Source organism: Kogia breviceps, chromosome 1 (genome assembly GCF_026419965.1).
Source record: "Kogia breviceps isolate mKogBre1 chromosome 1, mKogBre1 haplotype 1, whole genome shotgun sequence".
NCBI lineage: Eukaryota > Metazoa > Chordata > Mammalia > Artiodactyla > Physeteridae > Kogia > Kogia breviceps.
The window spans coordinates 126,575,547-126,599,160 of record NC_081310.1 but is presented as its reverse complement, the minus strand read 5'-3'; the positions used below and the strand labels follow the sequence as shown (position 1 = coordinate 126,599,160).

The 23,614-nt window shown below is 34.9% G+C and overlaps 1 protein-coding gene across 1 annotated transcript in view; it reads right to left on the bottom strand.

The window, feature by feature from the left end:
* COL24A1 (collagen type XXIV alpha 1 chain) overlaps nt 1-23,614 on the bottom strand; it is a 395,634-nt gene that overhangs the window by 228,276 nt on the left and 143,744 nt on the right. The window contains exon 20 of the mRNA XM_059061755.2: nt 13,208-13,261. Within this exon, the coding sequence (XP_058917738.1) occupies nt 13,208-13,261 (54 nt within the window). The remainder of the gene's footprint in view (nt 1-13,207; nt 13,262-23,614) is intronic.

Here is a 23,614-nt window from a genome sequence, read left to right as displayed (position 1 = left end):
AAGGAGAAAGATCTCAAATAAATTACCTAACCTTACACCTCAAGAAACTAGAAAAAGGAGAACAAATTAAGTCCGAAGTTAACAGAAGAAATAAAATAATGAAGATTAGAACAGAAATAAATGAATTAAGAGGAGAAAAACAATAGAAAAAAATCAACAAAACTAGAAGATGATTCTTTGAAAACATCAATAAAATTGACGTCTTTAGCTAGACTAAGGAAAAATAAGATAAGTTTCAAATAAAATCAGAATGAAACAAGGCAAATTAGAACTAATGCCACAGAAATAAAAAGGATCACAAGAGACTACTATCAGCAACAAACTGGATAACCTAGAAGAAATAGATAAAATTCCTAGAAACATACAACCTACCAAAACTGAATCATGAAGAAATAGAAAATCTGAACAGATATATAACTAACAAGGAGATTAAATCAGTAACCAAAAAACTCCTAGTAAATAAAAGTCTAGGACCAGATGACTTCACTGGATAAGTCTACCAAACATTACAAAAAGAATTAACGTAAATCCTTCTAAAACTCTTCCAAAAAACTGAAGAGAAGGGAATACTTCCAAACTCATTTTATGAGGCCAGCATTACTCTGATACCAAAGCCAAATAAAGACACTACAAGAAAATAAAATCACTGGCCAATATTTCTGATGAATATATATGCAAAAGTCCTTGGAAAAACTAGCAATTGGGGGGCAGTCCAGGATGGCATCTCCTCCCATGGACACACCAAATCTACTGCTACATACAAAACAATTACCACTGAAAAAGAACTAGCTAAATAGCTCCTCCAAGACAAAGGATAAAAGAGGCACATTTAAATAGGTAGGAGAGGTAGACATGTGGTTTCACCAAAAAATCCCCCTCCATTAAGCAACCCACAATAGGGAGGGCTCTCATGGGTCTGGAGCTACTTCCTGAGATGCAAGGGGTTTGTGTCAAACCTTGATACCTGCACTGAAAAAAATGAGGCCCCCAAAACATCTGGCTTTGGAAACCCAATGGGACTCAATTCAGGGGAACTGGGGGGTTGTGAAATCTGAGATACTCCTTTTGAGTGACTCACGCATGATTTCACACTTCCTGAGACTCAGTGTAAAGGTAGTAGTTAGAGAAGTGCCTGGACTATATGTGAAGGAGATTCATTTGTTAATCTTAAAGTGACTACTGGAGGGGCAGGTATGAGCTGGGACTTTGCGGATGGAGTTTCTGGTGAACACTATTTTTGCATTCTCCCTATACCTTGCTAGCACAAGTGGGTGCACAGAGACACAGCCTCCCTAAAGCACAGTATTGTAAGTCAACTATACTTCAATAAAAAAGAGTACATTAAAAGTATCATACACCACAATCAAGTGGGATTTATCCCAGGGATGCAAGGATGATTCAAAATCTCTGCATCAAATCAAGGTGATACAACATACTAACAAAATAAAAGATAAAAATAATATAACCATCTCAATAGATGTAAAAAAAAGCATTTGACAAAATTAAACATCCACTTATGATTAAAAAAGAATCCCTCAACAATGTGGGTATAGAGGGAATGTACCTCCACATAATGAAGTCCATATATGACAAAGCCACAGCTTATATCATATTCAACAATGAAAAGCTGAAAGCTTTTTTTCTAAGATCAGAAACAATAAAAAGATGCCCACTTTTTCCACTTTTAATCAACATAGAATTGAAAGTCTAAGCCACAGCAATTAGGTAAAGAAAGGAAGGAAGGAAGGAAGGGAGGGAGGGAGGGAGGGAGGGAGGGAGGGAGGGAGGGAAGGGGGAGGAAGGGAAAGAGAGAGAGAGAGAGAAAGAAAGAGAGAAAGAAAAGGCATCCAAATTAGAAAGGAAGAAGTAAAACGGTCACTATTTGCAGATGACATGACACCATATATATAAAACCATAAAGAGCCCATCAAAAAACTGTTAGAATAGATGAATTGAGTAGAGTTGCAGGATACAAAATCAACACACTGTTGCATTTCTATACACTAATAACCATCAAAAAGTGAAATTAAGAAAACAATCCCATTTACAATTGCACCCAAAAGAATAAAGCACATGGGAATAAATGTAACCAAGGAGGTGAAAGACCTGTACGCTGAAAACTATGAGACATTGATGCAAGAAATTAAAAAGTACACAAATAAATGGAAAGACAGTCCACTACAACATTGGTCCCCAACCTTTTTGGCACCAGGGATCAGTTTCATGGAAAATAATTTTTCCACGGATAGTGGGGGGTTATGGTTGAGGCAGTAATGCAAGTGATGGGGAGTGATGGGGAGCAGCAGATGAACCTTCGCTAGCTTGCCCGCCCCTCACCTCCTGCTGTGGGGCCCAGTTCCTAACAGGCCCCACAGGGTACCCATCCATGGCCTGGGGGTTGGGGACCCCTGCACTACAAAACGTTACTGACAGAAATTAAAGAAGACACAAACAATGGAAAGACATCCCATATTCATGGACTGGAAGACTTAATATTCTTAAAATGTCCATACTGCCCAAAGCAATCTACAGATTCAATACAATCCTTAGCAAGATTCCAATGGAATTTTTTGCAGATAGAGGGGAAAAAATGCATTCTACAATTCATATGGAACCAAAAAGGACCCCGACTAAAACAACTTTGAGAAAGAATAACACTTCTTGACTTCAAAACATATTACAAAGCTACAATCATCAAAACAGTTTTGTACCAGCAAAAAGACAGAGATATAGACCAATGGAACTCAATAGAGAGCCCAGAAATAAACTGATGCTTATAGCATCAAATGGTCTTTGATAAGGGTGCCAAGACTAAACAATGGAGAAAAGGTTGCTTCTTCAACAAATGGTGTTAGGAAAACTGGATATCCACATGCAGAAGAATGAAATTGAACCTTATCTTACATGATACATATAAATCAACTTAAAATACACTTACATCAATGAGCAAATGGATTAAAGACTAGTAATCCCTGAACCATAAAACTCCTAGAAGGAAATAAAGGCAGAAAACTCCTTGACATCAGTCTTGGTGATGATTTTTTGGATTTGGCACCAAATGCAAAGGCAACAAAAGCAAAAAGAGACTACTGGGATTACATCAAACTAAATACTTCTGCACAGTAGAGAAAACAATCAACCAAGTGAAAAGACAACCTAAAGAATGGGAGAAAATATTTGCACACCAAATACCTGACAGGGTTTAATATCTGAAATATATAAGGAACTCCTACCACCCAACAGCCAAAATCAAATAACACAATTAAACTAATGGGCAAAGAAATTGAACACATATTTCTGGAAATAAGATGTACAAATGGCCAAGAGGCACATGAAAAATTGTTCAAAATCACTAATCATCAAGGAAATGAAAATCAAAGCCATAATGAGAGACCACCTCACACCTGTTAGGATGGACATTATAAAACAAACAAACAGAAAATAACAAGTATTGGCAAAGATGTAGAGAAATTTGAAACCTTGTGCACTGTTGGTGAGAATGTAAAATGGTACAGCCACTATGAAAACGGTATGGAAGTTCCTCCAAAAATTAAAATAGAACTACCATATGATCCAGCCATCCCACTTCTGGATATTATACAGAAGAATTAAAAACAGGATTTCAAGAGATATCTGCACTACCATGTTCACACAGGCATTCCTTATTTTATTAAGCTTCACCTTATTCCACTTCACAGATACTGCATTTTTTACAAATTGAAACTTTTTGGCAACCCTGCATTGTCAGATGATGGTTAGCATTTTTTTACTAATAAAGTATTTTTTAATTGAGGTATGTACATTTTTTAGACATAATGCTATTGCATGCTTAATAGACTACAGTATAGTATAAACATAACTTCTGTATGCATAGGAGACCAAAATATTTGTGTGACTGTATTTGTTGTGATATTTGCTTTGTTGCAATGGTCTCAAACTGAAACTGCAAAATCTCCAAGGTATGCCCATAGCTGGAAACAACCTTAATGTTGATTGACAGATGAGTGAATAAAGAAAATGTGGATTTTTGGACTATTGGATAATGGACTATTATTATGCAGCCTTTAAAAAGAACAAAATTCGATTTTGTTTCACTGTGTAAATTTTGTGCACATTCTTTTTGGTGTATTGATAAACAAATTAATATGCAAGTCATTTTGGGGGGGGTCCAAATACTAGCTACAAATTTTCTATGCAGGAAACATCATTTATATATAAGCTATAAATTTATCCAACTAATTTGTTGAAATAATTCCAATGAATTGGAACTGTTAGGACTAAGGATATCCCAAATTTATAGTTTTGAGTCCAAACTAGATTTTCCCTTACTATATATACAGGACCTCATCAATCTTGTCCCCCAGTGTTTACATGGGTATGTTTCCTAAAACTGTACAAGTATTAAATTTCTAATCTTTGGTAATATGATATTACAAAAAAATGGTTTTTCTTCTGTTATTGTTCAGCTCAGTGATCTTCATATATGCTTAATCCTTCCTAGTTACTTGTGTTATTTCATTTTCTTCTGTTTTTTTCCCCCCATTCCTCTTGGTATATCGACATCTTCGTTACTGGTTTCTAAGAACTCATTTATGACTAAGGATGTTAACCATATGTCATTCAATGCAAATGAAATACCATATTTTACTGTCATCAATTTACTATAGTGTTTTGTATTTTGGTTGTGTATTAAAATATAAACATGTTGTGTTTCTAAAAATAAAATAAATAAATAAAAAGAACGAAATTTTGACACAGGCTATAATATGGACGAACCCTGAAGTCCTTATGCTAAGTGAAATAAGCCAGTCCCAGAAAGACAAATATTGCATGATTCTACTTATATAAGGTATCCAAAGTAGTCAGACTCATAGAAGCAGAAAGAGAGTGATGGTTGGGGTAGGTAGAAATTAGAGTTGCTGTTAAATGGGTATAGAGTTTGAGTCATACAAGATGAAAACATTCTAGAGATCTGCTGTGCAAAACTATGCATATAGTTAACAGTACTGTATTGTACACTTAAAAATTTGTTGAGAGTAGATTTTATGTTATATGCTTTTTACCACAATTTAAAAAATAACTTCCATGGGCTTATTAGCATTCAAGCTCCTCAACTTTATGTTTAAGATCAGTCACAATCTACCTACTAACTTTTTTTTTTGAAGTCAGGTAGGTTTATTTCCACACCTCCATCATTGTGTTGGTTTTGTACCTGTTGCATAAAATCTCTGATTCCTTCGTTCTACTTGGCCAAATCCAACTCATCCAGCTCAAATCCCAATTTCTCTATGAAGTCTCTCAGAAAAATGGCCACACAAATTATTCTCTTCTCTGAGCTCCTTATCCATTTATTATGTGCTGCCTAGTTTACTTTTTAACTTTTCACATGTGGAAATCTCATGTTTCCAATGGATTACAAGTTCCTAGTAGACAGAAGAGCATGTTTTAATCTTATTTCCAAGTAATTGCTTAACAAATTTCATTGCCCATTGTATAAACTCAATAAATATTTCTCAGCTAACTAAATGCTGCCTGGAAAATAAAATGGTTAAAATAAGAAATCTGTGAACAAAATCTTGATTTGGGAATGTGAATCTTCAGGGCTGGCTTGAGGTGATCTCAGAGAACTATCTGGGAATGCATTTTCCTCTTATTAAGTTAGTTCACTAGATCTATTATAACTAATATAACTAATCTGTTAGTTATACAGATAAACACATAACATATTTTAATAACTCAGTATAAAAATTATTTCTGTATATTCTGTAACATAACCTCACAAATAGGCTTTTTCTAAAAACTTACCAGGGATGTTATACAACAAACAAGAACAGCCTGCTTTACCATCCTTAATTCCATAACCAAAGTAACAACATAAACCATTATGGCAACAAATAAGTAATTCCTCTGTTTACTGGAGAACAGAGAATATTTATTGGGTACTCACTTTCTGCAGTAAGCAGTAAGGGATGTGGTTTTGCTAATGTTATGGGATGCCTGAAAACAGATTGCCAAACTGGGTAGCTCTCAAGAAGGCTTGTTGAAGTATGCTTTGTATCTATATACACATATACGTACACACACAATCCCACAATCAACAGAACCACAGTTAACACAAGTTTCCAACGTTAGTTTGAGGTTTTTAGTCAACTGGCAGAAAATGAGGAGAAAATAAAAGGCTTCTTTAGAGCTGTGCCAAACTTCTCTGGAAGGGTTTGCAAATAGTGTAACCACGTATTTCAAACAGAGTGCACATGATGTTTTTGATGACCACCTTGTATAACCGAAACAGAATTTGAATAATTTATATTGTACCCACTTTCTAAAGAAGACATATATACAAAAATAAAGGAAGGTTTAAGATGCTTCCATGACATAGTGTATACAACTAAAGAAACACATATCTTGCAAGCAGGGTCAGTATGTTTGGCTTTACTTTTCCCTTCTGTTTCTAGAAACAATTTTGAGGCAAATAGGAAGGACAAAAAAGAGAGACAAAAACAGAACCTTCCCAACCTATAAAACATAAAATAATATTCCTCTTCCTTTAAAATTTTCTGGTTCTTTTGATTAAATCATCTAGGATATTATATTAAAATTCAGTCATGTGTAGAAAAACAATTAGTCTCATAATGTTGGTGCTGATGAGGCTACAAGTTCATGTTTATTGAAAAAATTTAGATAAAGCAATCTAAAAAGTAACTACTACCCACTGGAAATTCAACCATTAATATTCATTAAAATGTCTGGCTTTCAGATCTTTTGTCCCACTTTTATATTGTAATTTTAAGACCAAAGGAAGTAATGAGATGGAAGTATTAAAGATTACTATTATAATACTATTCAAAAGGTCAACTGCCTTTCTTTAGTTCTCTGACATTGTTCTTAACAAAAATTTAATAGAAACAAAATTTACAAACCGAAGAGGATTTACAAAGCTATCTTGTGTTCTTCACCTAGCATTATATGCATACTTTAAAACATAAAGTTAGGAGGTGGAGTGCAAGATGGGGTAGGCATTAAGAGGTACAAACTATTATGTATAAAATTAAAAAATGCTATATTAAAAGGATCATACACCATGATCAAGGGGGATTTGTCCCAGGGATGCAAGGACTTTTCCATATCTGCCAATCAATCAGTGTGATACAACACATCAACAAATTGAAAACCCAAATGATCATCTCAATAGATACAGAAAAAGCTTTTGACAAAATTCAACACCCATTTATGATAAAAACTCTCCAGAAAGTGGGCATAGAGGGAACATAACAACAACATAATAAAGGCCATATACAACAAACTTACAGCTAACATCATACTCAATGATGAAAAACTGAAAGTATTTCCTCTAAGATCAGGAACAAGACAAGAATATCCATTCTCACCACTTTTACTCAACATAGTTTTGGAAGTCCTAGCCATGGAAATCAGAGAAGAAGAAGAAATAAAGAGAATCCAAATTGGAAAAGAAGTAAAACTGTCACTGCTTGTAGATGACATGATATTACACATAGAAAATCCTAAAGATGCTACCAGAAAACTACTAGAGCTCATCGATGAATTTGGTAAAGTTGCAGGACACAAAATTAATACACAGCAATCTGTTGCATTTCTATACAGTAACAATGAAAGATCAGAAGGAGAAATGAAAGAAACAATCCCATTTACCAATGCATGGAAAAGAATAAAATACCTAGGAATATATCTACCTAAGGAGGCAAAAGACCTGTACTCTGAAAACTATAAGACACTGATGAAAGAAATCTAAGATGACATAAACATTTGGAAAGATATACCCTGTTCTTGGATTGGAAGAATCGACATTGTCAGAATGACTAAACTACCCAAGGCAATATACAGATTCAGTGCAATCCCTATCAAATTACACATGGCAGTTTTCACAGAACTAGAGCAAATATCTTAAAATTTACAGAGAGACACAAAAAACACTGAATAGCCAAAGCAATCTTGAGAAAGAAAAACGGTGGTGGAGGAATCACACGTCTTGACTTCAGACTATACTACAAAGATACAATAACCAAAACAGTGTGGCACTGGCACAAAAACAGGAATATAGATCAATGGAACAGGATAGGAAGTCCAGAAATAAACCCATGCACTTATGGTAAATTAATCTATGACAAAGGAAGGAAGACTACACAATGGGGAAAAGACAGTCTCTTCAATAAGTGGTGCTGGAAAAAATGGACAGACACATGTAAAAAAAATGAAATTAGAACATTCTCTAACACTATATGCAAAAATAAACTCAAAATGGATTAAAGACCTAAATGTAAGATCGGATGCTATAAAACTCTTAGAGGAAAACATGGGCAGAATACTCTCTGACATTAATCACAGAAATATCTTTTTGATCCATATCCTAGTGTAATGGAAATAAAAACAAAAATAAACAAATGGGACATAATTAAACTCAAAAGCTTTTGCATAGCAAAGGAAGCCATAAACAAAACCAAAAACAACTCACAGAAGGGAGAAAATATTTGCAAATGATGTGACTGACAAGAGATTAATCTCCAAAATTTACAAACAGCTCATGAAGCACAATATCAAAAAAGCTAACAACTGCATCAAAAAATGCGCAAAAAATCTAAATAGACATTTCTCCAGAGAAGACATACAGATGGGCAAGAGGTGCATGAAAAGATGCTCAACATCACTAATTATTCGAGAAATGCAAATCAAAACTACAATGAGATATTACCTCATACCAATCAGAACAGCCATCATCAAAAAGTCTACAAACAATAAATGCTGGAGAGGGTGTGGAGAAAAGGGAACCCTCCTACACTGCTGGTGGGAATGTACATTGGTACAACCACTGTGGAGAACAGTATGGATGTTCCTTAAGAACTTAAAAATAGAGTTACCATATGATCCAGCAATCCAACCCTTGGGCATATATCTGGGGAAAAACATGGTTTGAAAGGATACATGCACCCCAGTGTTCACTGCAGTGCTGTTCACAATAGCCAAGAATGGAAGCATCCTAAATGTCCATCAAAAGATGAACGGATAAAGAAGATGTCATACATATATACAATGGAATATTACTCAGCCATTACAAAAGAATAAAATAACGCCATTTGCAGTAACATGGATGAATCTGGAGATTATCATACTAAGTGAAGTAAGTCAGAGAAAGAAAAATATCATATGATATTGCTAATATGTGGAATCTTTAAAAAAAGGATACAAATGCACTTATTTACAAAACAGAAACAGATTCACAGACTTAGAGAATGAACTTATGGTTACCAGGGGGGAAAAGTTGGGCGGAGGGATAGATTGGGAGTTTGGCATTGACATGTACACACTGCTATATTTAAAATAGATAACCAACAAGGACCTACTGTATAGCACAGGGAATGCTGATCAATACTCTGTAACAACCTAAATGGGAAAAGAATTTGAAAAAGAATAGACACGTGCATAACTGAATCACTTTGCTGTACACCTGAAACTAACACAACATTGTTAATCATCTATACTCCAATATAAAATTAAAATGTTAAATTTTTAGAAAATTGTGAATCACCGTGTTGTACACCTGTAACTTATACAATATTGTATATTAGCTATACTTCAATAAAAATTTTTTAAAGTTAGGAAACCCTACAGAAGAAAAAAAATTAAGTTCAATTATCACTTCCTCTTGAAGTAATTCCCAATTTCCTAAGGCAGAATCTGTTGCTCAATTATCTAGGCTCTCATAGCCCTTTACCAACTCTTTTATATAGCACGTCTTACAATACTTTGTGATTTTTTTTTCCAGCCTCTCTCTGAACTGTAATCTCATTAAGGGGAGGGACCATAGTTCAGAAATCTTTATCATTCCACATTTAGTACTTGGCTTAAAATATAAAAGAAACTCAATAAATGTTAAATGAATGAATTACTGAATGAATGGAAAAATGAATGTGTTCATATATGCATCAAGTTCAAGTTCCTGAGTATACAGCAGGTAAGGGGCTAAATTACATATAAGAAATTCTCAACTCAGTTCTCTATACTACCTCTCTCTCTCAATGTCCGTTCATGCTACTATTTCTACTTTGGGATTTGGTTTACTACTAGATATTGATTATTTCTGTCTTGACGTCAACCAGATACCGCAAGCTAAATATACCCAGAATCAAATTTCTTTTCTTCCCCATCTTCCAAACCTGCTCCTCCTTCTGAGTTCCTTAGTTAAGTCAATGACATCAGTAACTCAAGTCATAGTCCCAGTTTTATCTTTGACTTCTCTTTCTCCCATCACCTTCATTTAATCAGATACCAAGTTGTATTGTTTCTATTTCTGAATTAGCTTTTAAATAGTCATTCAATCAATCATCCACTCAGCCAATATCTATTATGTTCCTATTATGTGCTATAGATATTATCATGGTTATTGTGATATGTATAAAACCAATGTGTCTTTCTCAAAAAGCTTACAGTCTAATAGAGAGAAAAGGAAATCAGCAGTTATATGAAGATAAGTGCTTGATAGATTTTTTTAGGAATACAGAAAAGAGACATCTCAATTAGATTTGAGAGGAACAGGAAAAGCTTCCTGGACAATGTGGCATGTGATGTGTAGGTGTTAGCTAAATAAGTAGGGCACAGATCCAGATACAAAAAACAGCATGCAGGAAGCTGTGAGATTTGAACAAGTATGGCATGGTTTGGTACTCTAAATAGTCTACCTGGAGTCATGCTTTTGGAAGAGCAATGGGAGATGTGACTAGATGACAACAGAGTTAGAGACAGAGAGTAGGTCATAAAGAACCTTGTTTAAAAAGTAAAGAATTATAATCCTTAACCTGGAAGCTATGGAGATACTGAAGAATTTAAGTACAAGAATGACATGATGAAATCTATACTTTACAAACATTATTACATCAGTAGTTTGGATGTAGATTTGAAGAAATGCCAGAATGGTGGCAAGAAGAACAATTAGAGGGCTATTACACTAATCCTGGTGAAGAATAAATAGGGCCTAAACTGAAACATTGGCAGTGAAAATGGTTTCAAGGGCAAAGATAGGAAATTTTGAGCCAAAGGAGAATCAGGATAAAGGTGATAATTGATGGCATGAGGTCATTCAGGAGTCAGGAGAGGGTTTGATATAAAACATATGTGAAACTTGAATACTGGGGAGGGGGAGGAATAACTTTTCTGTGGAGACAGAAAGGGAGGGGGAAATACGGCTGAATATGTACAGGGAGAGTTGTTAGGTGGCCAGTAGTGTTTTCAGATAACACATAGGATGCCCAGTTAGATTTGAATTTCACATTAAGAATGAATAACTTTTAGTACAAATGTTTTCCAAATACTGTACTTTCATCCTCTCACAAGTTTCCTGTTCCTGAATGCCATATATCTTACTTGTCTGTCTGCAAATTCCAACTCATTCATCATGTCAGCTCAAGTGCTACCTTCTCTACAAAGTGTAATCTGAGTCCCCTAACCCTATACTCACACAGTATCACATATTATATTTTATTCACATGTTTATTATAAAGGATTTCCTGCATATATTTCTCTAGATTGTAAGTTTTTTGCAAGTAGGGAGCAGGACTTTTCATCTTTGTAGCCCTAGGGTCTAGCACAATGGCTGTCACATAAGAGGCAGCCAGTAAATATTTGTTGATTGAATTAATGTTCTGTTTCACTTCAGATCTTTATAACTTCTTTTCTACCTTTTTCTAGCTCATCTCTTTGCCTTCATTTTTTCTCCTTTTAAACCATCCTCCATGCTGACATAAGAGGTATCTTTTTAAAAACATAAATCAGGGCTTCCCTGGTGGCGCAGTGGTTGAGAATCTGCCTGCCAATGCAGGGGACGCAGGTTCGAGCCCTGGTCTGGGAAGATCCCACATGCCGTGGAGCAACTGGGCCCGTGAGCCACAACTACTGAGCCTGCGCGTCTGGAGCCTGTGCTCCACAACAAGAGAGGCCGCGATAGTGAAAGGCCCGCACACCGCGATGAAGAGTGGCCCCCACTTGCCACAACTAGAGAAAGCCCTTGCACAGAAACGAAGACCCAACACAGCCATAAATAAATAAATTTAAAACATAAATCACCTAGGACACTTTATTACTTAAAAATCTTTGATTACTCCATGATGCCCATGGTAGAAGTAGAAACTCTTCAACATGGTCTTAAACCTTCCCCACAATTTAATCCCCAAACTAAGTGGTTAAGAGCTCAGACTTTGAAATCATGTCTGGGTTAGAATCCTGACTAAGTCACCTGATAGTTATGTGACTGAGGGAATAACTTAACTATCTATAAAATGGGGATAAAATCTACCTCTTAAAGCTGTTGTGAAGATTAAATGAGATATCTGTAAAACATTTTCTATAGCACTGTAGTACTTGACACTATAGTATACTAACAAATATAGCTATATTAATATCCTTTCCAGCTTCATCCCCTAACACGTCCTTTCTACTCACACTAATAACCTTCCACAGCAGCTATACTTCATAACCTGCCAGTTCTCCAAACTTCAAGATATTTCATCATTCTGTGTCTATTCACAATACTTTATTTGTTTACAATGCTCATTCTATGTCAGCCTTCTTGGCAAAGCTTGGTATTTAAAGGTTTTCTATGGATAATTTCTAGTATACATACACAACAGTAAAGGAAGTTAGAAATGATTAGGTTTCTGCAGGTAGTTTGTGCTATGTATAAATTCCAGAACACTATAGGCTTTCTTTTATTTTAATCAGTGGATATTTAATAGGCCCTAAAGGGTTCTTTAGTGGTCAGAAAACTCTCATCCATTTAGTGTAGGCTATAGGTTTGGGGGTTTTTAAATTTTTTTCACCTCTTATAAGAAATCATTTTTTCAGTTATTTATGTGCTTTGCAAATACTGTCACCCTAATCTAAGTCTAGACCAAACCAGGAAAATCATTTTCAAGGACCTGAACCCAAGAGACTGTATAAACAAACTCCTATTAAACAAATGATACCAAAAGAACAACCAGACACGCAAACTACTTTCTGATTATCTCAAAACAAGCTGTACAAGGTTTTTTAAATGCACTGAGTCAGCTCAAAAATATCCAGAAATGTTCTGCTATTTCTAAAATATTTTTTTACCCATTCATTGAGATTTGACATTAGAAAACTATAGATACCATACTTTTTTCTTCTTCTGTTTTTCTTTTTCTTTTTTTTTCCTTACCTTTGATCCTTCAGGGCCATTTTGTCCAGGAATCCCAATATCTCCAGGAAAACCCTAGGGAACATAAAAATATAGAGAGTTTATTCCATAGCAAATTACTTTAAATCTATTAAGCATACAGAAATTCCCTTTGCCTTTCTTTGATGTTCAATAAAAATGATTTATTCTTCTCAAAACTTCAATATTAAAGATTAATCGTTAGGCAGTTGTCTGACATTGGAATACAAAACTTACTAAGTATACTAAAACAGAGCTTACTTCATCAGTTATTCATGAACAGTCCTCAGACCCAAAGAAAATTCTCTAATCCAGTCTAAGAGATTTTTGAAATCTTATTCAAAATCATTCACAACTTGAAGAAAAGGCAAAAAAAATATGTAACAGGTCTTGTCAGTGTCATATGGGACACAGAGCCACCCAAGGATTAATGGAATGTACTTTGTTAGACTCACTGTTTACTAACTAACTATATGCTAATTCTTCTGTTTGGTGAAAAAAACAATAACCCCAAAGGTTATATAGCTTAACATACAGGATACTAATCAGTTTTGTATCAAACTCAACTATCTTATTCTAACATTCCCATATTCAATTGTCTATAAATAGCTCAATGTTCTTTGAATTTGTATTCACATCTTACTGGTTCCATCATTAATTAACAAATTGAATAAAATCTTTGACCCATGTTTACTTCATATTTGCCTGAAAATCATAATTTTACCTTTTCGGAAATTATACTTTAGCAGTCTAAAACAGTTTTCTCAAGAAATAGAAATGAACCAAAGTGTCAGAAAAATCTGTGCTGAGAAAAGGCCAACAAGTGTTGCTTCAAAATGGTTAGATCGATATTCTTACTGAAATAATACATTAGAATGAAATTCATCATGATCAGTTTCAATATTGGTAATAATCTAATAATTATAGTTTTCCTTGTATTTTGTCACAGATAAGCTGTTTCAGTGTTTCCTTCTGACATGGACAAAGGAATAAAAAGTAGGACAAGTAGAAGAATCATATCTTTAAAAGAAGGCTGCAATTAAGTATGAATATCAGCTAGAAAAGACAGTTCATTGGAGGGGTAAATATTATGGTAATTAAAATGCCAACAAGTAAGATGGAATAGCAAGGTTGATTCTGGAAAACTCATCTTGGAAAAAAAGAAAAAATCAACAGTAAGTAATACCAACTTATCCAGTCTGGATTAGTACAGAAATGACTCCAATTTAAAACTTGGATTCTGTAGAGAAAAATATTACTTGTGGTCGTTTCTGGCAAGAGAAAATGCAGTGGTAACAGAAAGACAGGACACAGAATCAGATTTCTGGAAGTTTTGGAACAGAATATGTTTAATACAGACATGTTGATGGCTTTTCTAACTAAAGGAAATCAGGTTCATCTATACTTTCTCTGCCTTAAGTAATTTTCCCTTATCTTTCTTCACCTGGAACACTTAAGTTGTAAATATGAGATTAAATAATATATTACTTGCAAATCTTTCTTTGACCTCCAATACCCTGAGTTAGGACTCTTCTAAGATTCACACCATCCTAGGGTCCTACAAGTTTACTTGATAGTGTTTGGACTTGTATTGTTTTCCTCATCAGATTGTAAATTCCCTGAGGGCAGCTTTATCTCTTATTAACCATCATATTCCCAGAAACTAGTACAACACCTGGCACATAGTAAATGCTTAAAAAATTGATTTTTTTTGTTCTTGAATAATGATTTGTTTGTTTCTTTTGACAATAAAAAGGGACAACATGGCTGGTGGCTACTTTTGGCCCCTCAATACCAGTTTAGAACCACTGGTTCACAGCATCCTCATACATAAATTCATAATTACTGTCCATTCTCCAGCTGAGCCTGGAACACCCTGTCATACTAGAAAGCAAGCTGTAAAAGGTATCAAACCTGGAGTCACGTTAAAAGAACTCTGGGAGCTTGAAGAGGATCTCACCAGCCAGAAATGGGACAATATGAACTTCAGTAAGGACAAAAATTGCAATGGATTGCAACAGGTCAAATATGATTAAACTCAGAAGTTCAAAGTGATACAACAACAAAAAATTCACAATTAGCGGATGAAAGAGAGCCAACTCATTACTTCCAAAACTGGTAAACAAAGGTGAAGAATCAAGCATTTATTCCACCTTTCCTATACATACCATAACTAACCAAATAGTAGATTAGGGGATGTATTCCAGCCAATAAATGAAAAAGAAATGAAGGAACATCACCATTTTGCAATCTCCTAAATGATCTAATGTATGTAGGGAGTTGAGGAATCACAACTGTTAACTAACATCACAGAATGATGATAGACATTTTGTGCTTCCTGATGAAAGAACACAATATCACCCATAGTCTTGCCAAAAACAAACAAGCAAAACTGACCTTGGCTAGGCCTCTGTATGTGGCTACCAATTTGCAGGAAATACAGAGGAGGGAGAAACGTGCTTAACTACACCATTAGACTACAATCAGAAAATCCAGGCTGTGGGAATCTCTACAGGTTAAATGGCTGGGGATCTTCAACAATTAAATTATAAATTGGGGAAAAGGTAATGGAAGGAGAACTTGTAGACTGAAAGACACAAGAGTAAAACAAACAAGACTAAGCTACAGTTTTAAAAGATGTACACCCGAGTGATAAACCATAAAAGATAAAAGAGGAACTGTTTACTTTTTGGAGGAGAGATAGGCTTGTGGCTGTTGGGATCCATAAAAGTTTCTGGGGATAACTGGCAGTTCTATTCCTGACCTGTGTGGTAGTTATAAGAGTGTTTTTCTTATAACTGTTTGTGATATGAATTTGTTTTATATAGTTTTTAGTGTCTGTACTTTATTTTCAATCAACAGTAAGAAGAACGTTATGAGGTGACTTCTGGATAAACATGAACTATTGAGTATATATGCCTGAATATCTGCTCCTTCTTAATCATTAAAATTATAGTACAGAATATTTAAAAGACAAAAAGTACCAAAGACCAGGGAATAAGAGACAAAAGATGTCAGTAAATCTGTTCTTATAGCCATGTAAATTGAATATTTTAAAATTAAAACTTTAGTTAAAAGTTCAGAAGCACATCAGTATAGTTATTAAAAGGAGGAAAAAAATCTCCTCAAATAGGTTACCTTTGAAACTTGGCCAGAGAATATATTTTGTTAAATAAACTGTTTTTTTTTTTAAATTGGGGTATAGTTGCTTTACAGCGTTGTGTTAGTTTCTGCTTCACAACGAAGTGCATCAGCTACATGTATACATATATCCCCTCCCTCTTGGACCTCCCTCCCATCCCCTACCCACAATCCCACCCCTCTAGGTCACCACAGAGCACCAAGCTGAGCTCCCTGCGCTATACAGCAGGTTCCCACTAGCTATCCGTTTTACACATGGCAGTGGACCTTGAGTCTGTCATAAAGGGTGAAGTAAGTCAGAAAGAGAAAAACAAATATCGTATATTAACAGAGATATGTGGAATTTAGAAAAATGGTACAGATGAACCTATTTGCAGGGCAGGAATAGAGACCCAGATGTAGAGAACGGATGTGTGGACGGTGGGGGGATGGGAAGAATTGGGAGACTGGGATTGACGTATGTGCACTGCCATGTATAAAACAGATAGCTAACGGGAATATTTTTATTATTTTTTTTCTTTTTGCGGTATGCAGGCCTCTCACTGTTGTGGCCTATCCCATTGTTGAGTGCAGGCTCGTGGCCTATCCCATTGTTGAGTGCAGGCTCCGGATGCGCAGGCTCAGTGGCCATGGCCCACGGGCCTAGCCGCTCCACGGCATGTGGGATCTTCCCAGACCGGGGCACAAACCCGTGTCCCCTGCATCGGCAGGTGGACTCTCAACCACTGCGCCATCAGGGAAGCCCTATTTTTATTATTAAAAAAATTCCATACCTGGGTTACCACCAAGTAAAGATCTTACCCTTTAAATAATAAATTTAAAATATAAAAATCAGAGTTAACTGGGTCAACTGAATTTTAATGATAACCTATGTCTATAAAATAAAGTTTTTTTAACTCTCTAATTCATTGTTGAAAATGTAAATCAAATGACAGGATGTGGCCATCCTTGCCAAGTAGCAAAATTTCAGAGAGCTCAGAGATTGAAAGATTTAAAAATACACCATTCAGAGTCTATAACTTTCATTAGAAAACTACATTGGCATGAAACTATACAGAAAAAAAATTAAAAACAAAAATCTGATAAAATGCTTTATTTTTTTTTCATCTAAAATACTTTAGTAAACACTGAAAAGTCAAAATGGTTTCTCCCACAATGTGCTTCACTATCTAAGTTGTCACAGCACAATTGAAAATATAACACCTTAGTGAGGAAAAGGATAAGCAGTCTGACTTGCGGTGCTTGTTTTAAAAATTGAGATATAACTGAAATAAAACATATTAGTTTCAGGTGTAAAACACCTGTATATATAGAGAGAGAGAAAGAAATGATCACCACAATAAATCTAGTTAACATCCATCACCATGCTTAGTTGTAATTTTGTGTGTGTGATGATAACTTTTAAGATCTGCTCTTAGAAACTTTCAAATGTACAATACAGTGTTATTAACTATGTCACCATGCTGTGCATTACCTCCCTATGAATTATTTGTAACTGGAAGTCTGCACCTTTGACCCCTTTTACCCACTTCACCCACCTTCCCCACCTGACCCCTGCCTCCTGCAACCACCAATCTGTTCTCTGTATCTATGAGGTTTTTTGTGTTTGTTTTTGTTTAGATTCTACATAAAAGTAAGATCATGTAGCATTTGTCTTTCTCTGTCTGACTTATTTCACTTAGCATAATGCCTTCATGGTGCATCCAGGTTATTACAAATGGTAGGATTTCCTTTCTTTAAGGCTGAATAATACTTAGATTGTTTTTTGTTATTGAGTTGTATGAGTTCTTTATATGTTCTGTATATTAACCCCTTATCAGATATGCAATTTGCAAATATTTTCTCCCATTTGATAGTCTGCTTTTTCACTTTGTTGATGGTTTCCTTTGCTATGTAGAACCTTTTTAGTTTGATGTAGTCCTACTTGTTTATTTTAGCTTTCGTTGCCTGTGTTTTTGGTGTCAAATCCAAAAAAAATCATCACCAAGACCGATGTCAAGGAACTTTCTACCTATGTTGTCTTCTATGAGTTTTATGGTTTCAGGTATTACGTTCAAGTTTTTAATCCATTTTGAGTTATTTTTTGTGTATAGTGTAAGATAGGGGGTCAAGTTTCATTTCTTTGCATGTGGCTGTCCAATATTCCCAAACCATTATTGAAGAGACTGACCTTTCCATCACTGTATATTCTTGGCTCCTCTATCATAGATCAACTGACCACATGTGGATGGGTATATTTCTGGTCATTTTTTCCTTTCTCTTCTGTTCCAGTAATCTATGTGTCTGTTTTTATGGCAATATCATACTGTTTTGATTACTATGGCTTTGTAATATAGTTTGAAACTAGGAAGTGCGATGCCTCCAGCTTTGTTGTTCTTTCTCAAGGTTGCTTCGGCTATTTGGGGTCATTTGTAGTTCCATATGAATTTTAGGATCGTTTGTTCCATTTTTGTGAAAAATGCCATTGGAGTTGTGGTAGGGGTTGCACTGAATCTGTAGATTGCTTTGGGTAGTATGGACATTTTAACAATATTAATTCTTCCAATCCACAAACATGGAATATCTTTCCATTTATTTGTGTTTCCTTCAGTTTCTTTCATCAATGTCTTACAGTTCTTAACATACAGGTTTTTCACCCCCTTGGTTAAATTTATTCCTAGGGTATTTTTTTAATGCAATTATAAATGGGGTTGTTTTCTTAAGTTCTCTTTCTGATAGTTCATTATTAGTGTATAGAAACAACTGATATTTTTTGTATATTGATTTTGTATCTTGCATGTGGTGCCTTCTTAATAGAAATAGTTTTATCACCAATTTTTATCAAGAAGCAGGAAACTCAAGTAGCTTTAAAAATAATAAGTAAAAATGTATCTTCTATTTTTGGACTGCTAACATTTGTTTACTGCACTGAGAAGAGTGATTCAGTATCCTTTCCAGTAAAAACGTTTTATTATTCTCTAATCACTAAAGGCTGAGTCTAGTTAACATGCATTTTAAAATTAAAACCTGGGAACCAAAGCACTAGCAGATTCCATTAGCTCCCTAAGAAATCATAAAACTAAAATATTGTCATTCTCATTCTGGCAGCTGTCAGAAGTCTGGAAGCTACAGGCTCCTAACAGAATAAATATGTGATGCTCTATGGTGTACATTGAGCACATTAGTACTTCTTTAATAGGAGTGGTAAGTCTGTTTTACTTTGAAATATATAGTTCTTCCAGTTAAAAAAATAGTTAAAAATGGTAAACTGATAAATAATCCACAAATAAATAAATCCAATGAATAAACTAATTATGTTATATTGGTAAAATGAAACAACCTGGATGTGGCAACCTGGATGAATCTCAAATGCATTATGCTAAGTAAAAGAAGCCAGACCAAAAAAGAGTATATACTATATGAGTGCATTTATGTAAAACTTTAGAAAAATGCAAATTAATCTAAAGTGACAAAAAGCAGATTGGTGGTAACCTGGGAAGGGTGGAGGCAGAAAAACAAAATGAGGGATTACGAAAAATGAACAAGCGTTGAGTTTGACAAATACCTTTTATATCTTGATCTTGGTGATGGTTTCACAGGTTATACGTACATGAACAATTATGAAATTATACAATTTAAAATATAGAGCTTATAATATACCTCAATTATACCTGTACAAAACTATACAAAAATAAGTTAACTGGTATTGGGTGTTTTAGATAATCATTTGTTTTTTGGTAGGCAACAGTTTGTAATGATTTGAAGACCATTAGAGAGAAAGTAGAATTTATTCATTGAACTTGGCCCCAGATGAAATCAGTGAAGTTCAGAATTTGTATTATTTTGGAGGTAATAGCATCTTCAATTATAATAGGTTAAAAATAAAGTACATATTTGGGGAAATTTAAATTTTTCTGATATTTTAAAATATAGCTTTAAATACTCTGTTATTATAGATAAGAGTGACATTTAGGTCATTTAACTATCATGAAAAATTTCAAGTTTTTTCATTAATTTTTATATACACTGTGCATTAAATACACAAGAACGCAATATGGTTTGGCTTAAATTTATCTTCTGAGTAGTTTATAAGTCTGAACGAAGTAGAGATGAATATATTCCTTTGAAAAATAGTCATATTGAGAAAAGATAAAATTAAGAAACCATTTAAGATAGGGCAACATAAAAATTATGAATTCCTAAAGGGCAAAGTTATGCAAAGCCTTGTCTGGTGCTGGACATACAGTACATTCAAAGTACATTCAACAAACATTCGATGGCCTGAATTGATGAACAAATTAAAAAAAAATTCTATTTGAATAATTATATTTTCAATTACACAATTTCAAAAGTTACCCTTTGTCTGAAAAAGCAAACAACTCCACCCCAACAAAAAATAACCAACTAGTACAGCTTCTATAGATAGGACTGAAATTTTTCATATGCAAACAAGAATGAATGCATTCAGAGGGAGAGAGTTTCTGTAAGGAGAGAATTTAGTTTGAGACATGGATACAAAAAACAATCATAAGATTTTGTTCTTTAGCATTTGTGGAAGTACATGCCATGTCGGGAATATACTGAGTCCAAGTAGGAAAGTAATAAAAGAAGATTTAAATGACCTTTTCTGAGTGAGAATAATTTATCCAAAAGTTAATGCCAAAAAAAATTTGAAAGGACAAAAATAATAAATTCACTTTCCCAGTAAACTATAGAAACTAAACTTTAGCACAGGGTAGTGTGCAACTGCAAATTAAGGAACTGTTCTGTCTTCTGAAAAAACCAAAAATAGAAAATATGAGCTTCTGGAAAAATAAATGCAGAATAAAGAATTCATCTAAGTATCTGGCTCACTTTCATTCTCTTTTGCTGTTTTAGGTCTAAAAAGCCATCAAAACCATATTTTTTCCATTATGATACTGTTAAAAATCTTTGCAAATGATTATTGCTATTTATATATTTTCCCTTTTGTAATTCTATATATTTGAGCAGTAAATATAGCACAGCTGAACTCTAAATTCCATTTATATGTAACATTCTAAAAACTCAGAGAAAATCCAAAAAGACAATAAAATCCTTTATGACATAGCATACTCTCTCTTATAAATAAAACTTTGCTTAAATAGTATTCACAGTATATTTGAAGTCACTCAAAAAAACCTACAAAGTCAATTGCAAAGCCTACTTTCATTCTACTGAAATCTACAGAAAACTATTACTAAACTTATAATTTTAAAATAATTTATTTTGACCATTATTTGATATTTAAGTTTGGATAGCCTATAGTGACAAAAAGCAGGTCAGTAGTAGACTGAGGAAGGGAGGAACATGAAGGACAGAAAGGAAAGGTTACAAAGGTAAACAAAGAAATTTTGGGGTTTGATGGATGAGTTCACTATTTTGATTTCAGTGATTGTTTCACAAGTTAAACATATGTCTAAAATTATCAAATTGTACAATTTAAATATAGGCAGTTTTGTTATATGTAAATTATACTTCAATAAAACTGCAAAGCAAAAAGGTAATTGGTATTGGATGTTTTAGATAACCACTTGCTTTCTGGTAGACAATAGCTTGCAACCATGTAAAGAACCTTAGAAAACTTGTCCCCAGATAAAAATCAGTGAAACTCATATTTCAAAATGTTTTAGAGATAATAACATGACTGTGATTTGATACTTACCTTTAGATAAGTATCATTTTAGGTACACATGACTGTGATTTGATATTTACCTTTAGATAAATATCATTTTAGGTACTCATTGTCTATATACGTGACTCATTTAGAATTCTTATGAGCATCTTTAAGAATATCTAGTCAGGGGCTTCCCTGGTGGCTCAGTGGTTGAGAATCCGCCTGCCGATGAAGGGGACACGGGTTCGTGCCCTGGTCCGGGAAGATCCCACATGCCGTGGAGAGGCTGGGCCCGTGAGCCATGGCTGCTGAGCCTGCGCGTCCGGAGCCTGTGCTCCGCGACAGGAGAGGCCACAACAGTGAGAGGCCCGCGTACAGCAAAAAAATAAATAAATAAATAAAATAAAATCAGGACGAAGCCGAGTTTAAAAAAAAAAGAATATCTAGTCATTCCTTCAACACGTAGTTACCATGTGTCAGGCATTGTTCTTGGTACTGAACATATACTAGAGAATGAAGACATTCCCTGGTTTCATAGAATGTACAATATATTCCAGAGACTCTTTACCTCAGATTCTCCTCATTTCGGTGCGTGTAAGTTTGTGGCAGGGAGTGGGAAGCTGGGTGATTTAAAAAGCTGATTTATATTGTTATGAGGAACTGTCATGTATCAATCGCCTACATTTGGTTTAAATACACAACTATGGGCCTGGGCCACTCTAGGTTCTCATTCTCTCGTTTTCCAAATGGAATGAATAGTGTGGCTATCTTGTTTTCTTTCTGAAATCATACACTGATTAGTTGAGATGTAGACCTGTATCTGGGCCTCACTGAGAATGCACCTTACCCAAAGAACCTGGCCTTGGAGCTGTAAGCAATACATTGGGTTATCTTTCTTTGGAGAAGGGAGAGTGTATTTTCAGCTGTGTGGGTGGCCACATGCACTATGTTACCAAAGGCATTTTAAAACCTGTGTAAGTGGGAAGAAGGGTATATACAGATATTGGGCACCTAAAATGTGAAATGTAGAGGGCATTTCTTTTTATCTGCTCACCATCTCTTTGGGAAACTATTCTCTTCCCCAGTTTGCAGTGCATGTGCTTCTGGTGCCCATCCCAGTTTTTAGGGGTATAGGATCACCTATACCCCTAGGTGATCCAAATCCTGCCAATTACAGTATTCCTGTTTCATGGCTGTTGTGGTTGACTTAAAGATGACCATGTAATCCCAGTCAGATTGGCTAGAGCCTACCTTAGAATTTCTGCTGGAGCTATACAGAAAGAAGAGTGCTTTCTTTTTGCTAAGACTGCGAACTCTTAGAGCAATATAAGCCTAGAGTTGCCAAGAGCCACCTGTTCCACAATGTTTGTGAATGAAGCCAACAGAGATAAGTAAGGCTAGAAGATAAGAGTAATTTGATTATATTCGTCCAGCTCCTGTATCTAGCCAAATCCCTAGGCACATGCACTGCTGGACTTCCTGACTACATTAGCCAGTCCTGATTTTTTGGCTGAAAACTGAGTTAGGTTTCTGTCATTTTTAATGGAAACAGACTTGACTAAAACACTGAACTGTCTTCAGTTCTCCAAATACACCCAGTTTCCTCATATATCTGTTCCGGAATGCCCTTGCCCTCTGCTTGCATTTGGTAAGTC